This window comes from Bison bison, unplaced genomic scaffold (assembly GCF_000754665.1).
Source record: "Bison bison bison isolate TAMUID 2011002044 unplaced genomic scaffold, Bison_UMD1.0 scf7180017864518, whole genome shotgun sequence".
NCBI classification, from domain to species: domain Eukaryota; kingdom Metazoa; phylum Chordata; class Mammalia; order Artiodactyla; family Bovidae; genus Bison; species Bison bison.
This window is the reverse complement of record NW_011495071.1, coordinates 8,051,261-8,058,623: the sequence shown is the minus strand read 5'-3', so window position 1 is coordinate 8,058,623 and position 7,363 is coordinate 8,051,261. Positions and strand designations below refer to the sequence as shown.

Below are 7,363 nucleotides of genomic sequence, written 5' to 3'. Positions count from 1 at the left end.
TGGTGAAACTGACCCTTCTCAGCTGCTCCTGTAACTGTTCCCGCACTGACTCGGGGCAGTTATCGAGCTGCGTCTGGAGCTCGGCGTAGAGCGCCTGGCGGGCCTCCAGGTGCCTCCGTCCCGCGGCCAGCTCCGCCCTCTCCTGGTCGCCGGAGGCGGAGGGGGCGGGCACAGGGGAGAAACAGAACACACACTCCTCAACTCCGGCCCGGGGCCGCGGCGGCGCGGGGCGGGGCGCGGGGCGGGCGGGAGCAGAGAAGGCGGGGGAGAAAAGCAGCAGGATCGAAAGAGGAGACAGTCAAGAGGAGGAGGTGCAGACTGGGAAAGGCAAGGAGCCGGGGTGCGAGACCGGACTCAGGTGCAGGCGACGGTGTCCGAAGCAAGGGTGTGGGCCAGGCAGAAATGTTGGTCTCTTGGAGTCCCCTGAACTAGAGAGGTTTGGGGGATGGGGGGGTCCTACGAAGAGGCCCTCTGTTTTCTCTCCAAACCGCTCAAAGCCAAAGCTGGTTCCACATCACAAACCCGGAGCCTCCAGCTCCTGCCCCTCCCCTTCTCCCACTTGCCCAGAGACCAAAATTTAGCCCTGGAAAAAAAGAGTAGAATTGGTGAGGGTTAAATCCAGGGGTTGGGTGTGAATTGCAAGCCGAGGATGTTGAAGCTACGGCAGTGCAGCAGTGCAGCGGAGGGGACCCCAACCCAACCCCCTTAGCCTCCCCCACTCCTGCCCAGGGTGGGGGTGGGGTGCTGGCTCTGCAGCCTGAACTTCAGCAGGATGAGGGTTGCAATTAGTTCGGCCGTCGCCATGGTAATAGGAGCCCCAGGAGTGGGTACAGAGAGGAGGTGGATGGCTCTGTCTGGGGTGAGATGACACCTCTGAGGGCGGGAAGGGGGATGAGGGGAGGGGCTGGTGAGTCACCCCCTCCGAAGGACAGGCAGAGGAGAGACTGTGATTACGGATTCCAAAGCCAGAGTGGGGCCATGGGCTGGGGCGGGCAGCTAAGGGAAACTTCTCCATTGCTGCCACCATGGCCACCACCATCTCCATCACCATCACCACCACCACCTCAAATAACTGGGCCCAGAGAGAAGGCAAAGTCCACACCTCAGGCAATGCCAGGGCAATGAGAAATGAGGCTAGGCAGGTTCCTGCTAAAATGCTGAGCATCACCCCAGAGTCCTCCTGTTTCCTCTACCCACCCCTCTGTTCCATGAGGTTCCCATCCCCATCCAGGAGAGGGGGACATGATCAGGCCAGTTTCTGAGATCTAAGCACTTCCCCAGGCTTGGACTCAGCCTACGATGCCCTATAGGGAAGAGGCCTACCCCTTCTTCCCACCCTCTGGTTGGAGTATCTGCAGTTGGGAAGCCCCAGAGGAAAACTCAGAAGGGTAGCCACTGGTGGCAGACAGCCTCTGTCCACACCCTCCCCGGCCATGCCACTACCACTGACCTCCTTACCCCTCTGCTCAGGAGGGAAGGCAGATGATGGCTGGACCTCAGCCTGCCTCTCCTCTGCACAGGAAACGGCCAACAGGCTATGGAGGCCGCACCCTGGCTTTTCCAACTGAGAGGAGGTCTTCAGGCCGAGAGGCTCCTCAGCCAAGCCAGCCTTCCCCATTCTTGGACCCCTCCTGCCAATGCCCCCTTGAGAAAATTCAGCTGTACCTGCTGTCCATTCCTTTCTGATCAAAACCCTGGGGTCCCACACCAAGAAAGGAAGGAGGCAACATTAGACGGGAGAGGCCAAGGGCACACAGGTGCCCATGGAGTTAGTGCAAAAGCAGGCACGGCTCAGCCCTGCCTGGGTGGGTGGCACTGGCAGTTAGGGGCATGCGGAGAGCCCAGGACAGTGATTAGAGAGGGCGTTAGTGCAGGCCTGGTTGGTAAGCGTGGAGTTAATTTGGCACAGAATTTGGGAGTGTGGTTTTGGGGGCCAGAGCCAAAGCTCAAAAAATAAAAAAATTTAAAAAGGATGGGAAGGTCAACGAATTTTTAAGAGCTTCAAAATTGAGGGGCAGGAGGAAGACACTCTCCAAAAAATCCAGAAGGAAAATTAATTCTTGGAAAAATACTGTCAAGTCCGGAAAGAGGTGGCCCCTCTCCACTTCGGAGCTTTTGGCACGTTGTTGGGCATCTTGGGAGTGGCTGGCACGGCCCCTGTGGGACGGAGCGGCCCCTGCAGGCTGGCAGGAAATCTGAAAGGGGCAGGGGCAGGAGCTGGGACCCCCTGGGATGGGAGGCTGCAGATCCTGAAGGCTCAGGGGAAGCAGAGACTTGCGGGACATCTCCCAAAGTTCACGTCCTGAGTCGCAGAGCCCTGCTTGGAGGGGATGTCCTCCAATGCGGGGGCTAGACCTGAATCAATCCCCAGCACCGGTCACCTGGGCAGTGCTCACCACCCAAGAAGGGGCTTCGACACTTCCAAGAAGGGGCACGGAGGGCCCAGAATGGCAGGCACCCAGGCACCCAGAGGGAGAACAGAAACCCAGGCAGAGGAGACCCCAGACACCAGCCCAGACCCTGGCAGCACCCTCCACGCTGGTACTTTCCACCGAGGACAAGGCCCCCTGCCCCTGCGGGATGGACAGTGAGGTAAGGGGTAAAGGGCCCCTCTCCTCTTCTCCCAGGCTGCTGGCGCCCAGCACGGAGCCAGGCCAGGTTGTGGGTTACCTTGTCCCTCTCCTTCTGGATGCTCGTCTCCAAGGTCACCAGCTTCTCCTGCAGCTGGTCCACCGCCTTCTGCTCTTTCTGCAGCAGCGCCCGCTCGGCCTCCCTCTCCCCCTGCAGAAGCGCCCGCTCCATTTCAGCCTGCAGATCACAGCAGGGTCCATGTCAAGGCCACTCAGGGCAGCTCAGGCCACGCTTGGGGTTATCACTGAGCCTGGGAAGAGTCCCACCCAGGGCCCTTGCTCTCACCTCTCGGGCCGACTCCTGCAGCTGCTGCTCCAGCTCCTTCACCCGGACTTTGAGCTGCTCTACTCGCCCCAGCACCTGAGCCCGCTCCTCTTCCAGGGCCAGCACCTCTCCCTGGAGCTTGGTGCCGGGGGCATCCTCGTGCTGGAGGGGAGGGGGGCCGTCAGCTTGGGGGAGCCTAGAGCCTCCCAGGACGAGACTAAGAAAATGGATCGCTGTGTCTCAGGACACTCAGAAGGAGCAGCTGGACTGAGAGGAGGAAATTCCCCTCCCTACAAGAAGAGCAACATGGCTCGGCTGCAGGGAATAAGGACTCAACGCTGAGAGCCAGGCCTGGGTGGGGCCCCGAGGAAAGGTAGGTCATAAAGCATATTTATGGCTTGGGAGACTCATCAGCACCTGCCCCTCTTCCTTGCCTCCTCATTTCTACACCTCTCAGCCCTGAGTGTCCCCGACTTCCGCTACTGCCTGCTCGCAGGGTCTTGGTACCCACTGCGTGCCTGCCTCCTCGGACCCCAGCCCCCAGCCACGGACCCGCGCTCCAGCCCCCACTGGGTCCCACCTCCTGCTGGGTGCTCTCAGTGCTGCTGCACTCCTCCTTGAGATTCTCCTCGTCTGAGCGCTCCACACTCTCCCACAGGCGCTGGGCGGCGCCTCCAGGCTCCTCGCTGCCGCGCCCCGGGGACCCCAGTGCCCGCCGCGAGGCCTCGTGAGGGCCTCCGGCCGGCCAGGGCCAGGGCTGCGGCCGCCTCCCCTATGCTAGGCAGCTCCCCGGCTCAGGTCCCCCCGTAGCCCGGCTGTACTCGGCGCACAGGTTCAGGATGGTCTCCAGGCGCTGCCGTTCCTGGGAGGGCGGACAGAGCAGGGCATGAGCGGACGGTCCTGGGGCCAGGAGGCTGCCCAGAACCAGGCTCGGCATCTTGTCAGGAGCTCGGATGCAGAATCAAGTCAGGAGAGCCCTGGGCCCAAGGTCTGGGGAGGCTGATGGAAGGAGGGCGGGCGCCCCGGGGCAGGCGGGGGGAACCAGGCTGTGCGCCCCCTGCCCAGGTGACCAGCGCCTCCTGCCTTCCTGTCTCCCTTCTCATTCTGCCCCAAGGTGGGTTTCCTGGTGGACACACAGGGACACACTCAGGAGCGCACGCTGGTGAGCACGTTCTCACTTAAGACCATGGTGAGAATACAGATAAACACTTCAGGTGTTCATGCTGACACGGATCCACGTTGATCCAAAGATACCAGGACCCACAGAGACACCCCAACATAGCAGCACTGACACACACAAGGACACAGCACGAGCCCCGGCCTGCAATAACAGGCAGGCACACACAAAGACACCCGCCCTGACACGCACGGACGCACACTGGCACACACTCACACGGATAAGCACAGTCTAGCACACAGACAGGTGGGCGCCCACACAGACACGGCTGGGACACAGATGCGGGGGCCCACAGGGGCCTGACGTGGGTTCACAGAGCAAGGTGCTCAGGGCACGCACACCCTGCCGCGGCCCTACTCCTGTCTCAGCTCCCTGCCACCTCCTGGCAGCTCTCGGCCCCCTGCCAGCATGGGGGGCTGCTGCCTGGGTCCCTGGCCCAGCCACTCCATCTGCCCCGTCCCTGTACAAAGCCCACCCAGACACCTCCCAGGGGCCTTGGAGGTGAAGACGGGACAGTACAGGCATGCCCTGTCTCCCACTCATTACACCCCAGACTTGGAGCCTCCCCCAGGCTCCCTTGACTCCCTGGCATCCCACCACCTCTGGTGTCTCTCACCACGGTTTGGTCAGGACCTCCCCCAGACACTTACCCAGCTTCCCTCCTGCTGCTTGCCCAGTTCCATGGCATGAAAACCAGGAACAGAGTCTCAGCACCCAGGAGGCTGGGCCAGTGCCCCCGCCCCTGCCCCAGGACACAGATAAGCAGCCCGGTTGAGGTGGGAGGAGCAGGGCAGGCAGCCTCTGAGATTTAAAGTGGCAGGTGGGGCAGGTCAGGGCTGGTGAGGCACCTGGGGGTGGGGTGGGGCAGTGGCGGGAAGGCTGAGTGGAGCTGAGGGAGGCTGGGCCCACCACTCTGCCTGCGCCAGGCTCATTATCCCCCCTCCAGAATGAGACCCCAGGGCGGGTCAAGCATTCTCATCTAGGCCAAGGCAAAAACATAGAAGATACGGCCGTGGAAGAGACTGGGGGGCCCTGCCTCATCCTTCCCCGACCCCCCCGCCCCAACACACACACTGTCCCACACCCTCACCTCACCCAAAGCTGTCCCAGCCTCTTTCTTCCAAAAGGGCTCCAGACAAACCTCCTCTGTTCTGATTCTCCTTAAACTAATCCTTGGGTCCCGGGGCCCCCAGGGATCCTGCTCTCCTGCTCACAAGGGAGAGAGGGCAGAAGCTATTTCCCTGTGCATGTGCTCCAGGGTACAGACGCCAGCCAGAGCCCCCACGCTCCCTGCGCTATCTGGGGAATCCCAGCCCCCACCCAGCTCAGATGCCATCTCCAGGACAGCTGCCCAGAGCCACACCCGGCCCCCAAATACACTCATGCGTGCGTGTGCGTGCGTGCGCATGCACGCACACACACACACACAATTACTGTCACACAGACTGGCCACAGATCAGCCAGGGCTGCCTACTGTGTTTTCTGCTTCTCCCCCCATCTCAGATGATCCTGCGTAGGCTAAGGTGAGCAGCTCCCACCCATTGAGAGGCCAAAGAGAAACAAAGGGCAGCCCACTCCGGTATTTTTGCCTGGAAAATTCCACGGACAGGTAGTCCGGCAGGCTACAGTCCACGGGGTCATAAAGAGTCGGTCACGACTAAGCGGCTAAACAACCACCACAACAAAGGGAAGCAAGAAAGAGGGACCAGAGGCTTTTTTAAAGAAAAGCCTGGAGAAGACAGGAGAGAAAGACAGGAGGTATGGGTTCCAAGTCCAGTTCTGCCAGGACGTGCTGTGTGACCTTGAACAAATCCACTCCCCTCTCGGGGCTTCAACCTTCTAGTCATTAAGCCCTGCGTTCTCAAACTGAGAGGTACAAAGCTTCATCCTAAACATGGTGTGTTTTCCTAGAGCTTCCCTGTATTCTAGTAAATCATGTGAAATGTTAACTTACACGTGAAAACAAACACTGTGTCACAGAATAAATGCAAAGTTAGCATGCGTTTGAAGTCAGGCCTTAGAGACCTCAAAGGAAGTTCTTCAGGGGACAAAGCTTTGGCATCCAGGTCACTGCGGTGTATCCTGGAAGTGGAGAAGCCTGGGAAGCCCAGGCTCTGTCCACACACCCCTCCCTCTTTGCCAGCTGGCCTGCCCACACCCTGGCAGAACCCCTGTCGTGATGCCCGCAGCCTCCCTGGCATACGCTCACCAGCCTCTCCATCTCCTGCTCCCGAAGCCGCTCTTGGCGCTGCCGCCGGTGGTACTCCAGGAGGTCATCCTCATTGTCACTGATCTCCGTGATGCTGTTTTTCCGCTCCCGGGTGACAGGCACCCGCAGGTCCCCGCTGGAGAGCTTCCTCTGGGCGCGGGGGCTCTGGCGGGGTGAAGCCCCAGTCAAGGAGCCCAGGCTGTAAGCCGGGCTCAGCCTGCCGCTGAAGCTGCCCTTGCGGGGTGCTAGGGACTCCCCGAGTGTGGGCGAGGGGCTCCGTGTCCTACGGCCCCGGGCCCCCAGTGTCAGGGAGAAGTCCTCTGGTGAAGCCCCGTGGGCTGCCCAGCGCCGGGGGCGGGGGCTTTCTGCCACTTCCCTGGTTAGTTTGGGATCTGGGGCAGTCCGGGTGGACACGGGGGAGAGAGCCCTGCGGGACAGAGATGGGCTCAAGGGAGGCAGTTCTCTCATGCTGTCCAGGCCCCGCCGGCCTAGGCGGGGGCTCTCTGGAGGCTGCAGGGTGCGTGTGGCTGAGCCATCCGAAAACGTTCGGCCTACCAGCTGGCGTGAGGGGCTGGTGGTCAGCACCCGCTCAGCGCCTGGCAGCTCCCGGAAAGGGCTAGGAGGGCGGTCCTGGAGCGTGCCAATCTTGTTTCGGGGAGCAGGGACTGGCGGCTGAAACTTGGGGCTGCCAGGAATGCTGGTGGGCGGGCCCCGGGCACCGGAAGCTGGGTATTCACTCAGACTGATCGCCACCACGGGCAGCTGCCCACCTGGCCGGGGGCTCTCGGTGGCTCTGCGGGCCTCAGCCAGGACGGTGGCTGCAGGGCTGTCTGTCAGCAGACCTCGGAGACCAGGGCTGGGAGGCCTCTCGTGACCCCCCTTCCTGCCCAGCCGAGGGCTCTCAGAGGGGCGAGCGCCGCTCGGTCGGGACTGTGGGGGCTGCAGGCCCAGATGGTAGCTGGAGGACCGGGCGGGCACCAGGGGGGGCAGGGAAGGTGCTGGTTCCTGCCCACTGGGTGAGTGGCTGGCACAGCTCCCACTACTGGCTGGCGAGGAGAGTGGAGAGAAGGCTGGAGATCGGA

At 61.7% G+C, this 7,363-nt stretch overlaps 1 protein-coding gene across 1 annotated transcript in view; it reads right to left on the bottom strand.

Moving 5' to 3' along the window:
• The window catches only part of PHLDB1 (pleckstrin homology-like domain, family B, member 1), a 49,807-nt gene that overhangs the window by 24,248 nt on the left and 18,196 nt on the right, over nucleotides 1–7,363 (bottom strand). The window contains 6 exon segments of the mRNA XM_010830647.1: nucleotides 2,671–2,808; nucleotides 2,917–3,057; nucleotides 3,476–3,607; nucleotides 3,609–3,688; nucleotides 3,691–3,757; nucleotides 6,282–7,363. Of these exon segments, the coding sequence (XP_010828949.1) occupies nucleotides 2,671–2,808; nucleotides 2,917–3,057; nucleotides 3,476–3,607; nucleotides 3,609–3,688; nucleotides 3,691–3,757; nucleotides 6,282–7,363 (1,640 nt within the window).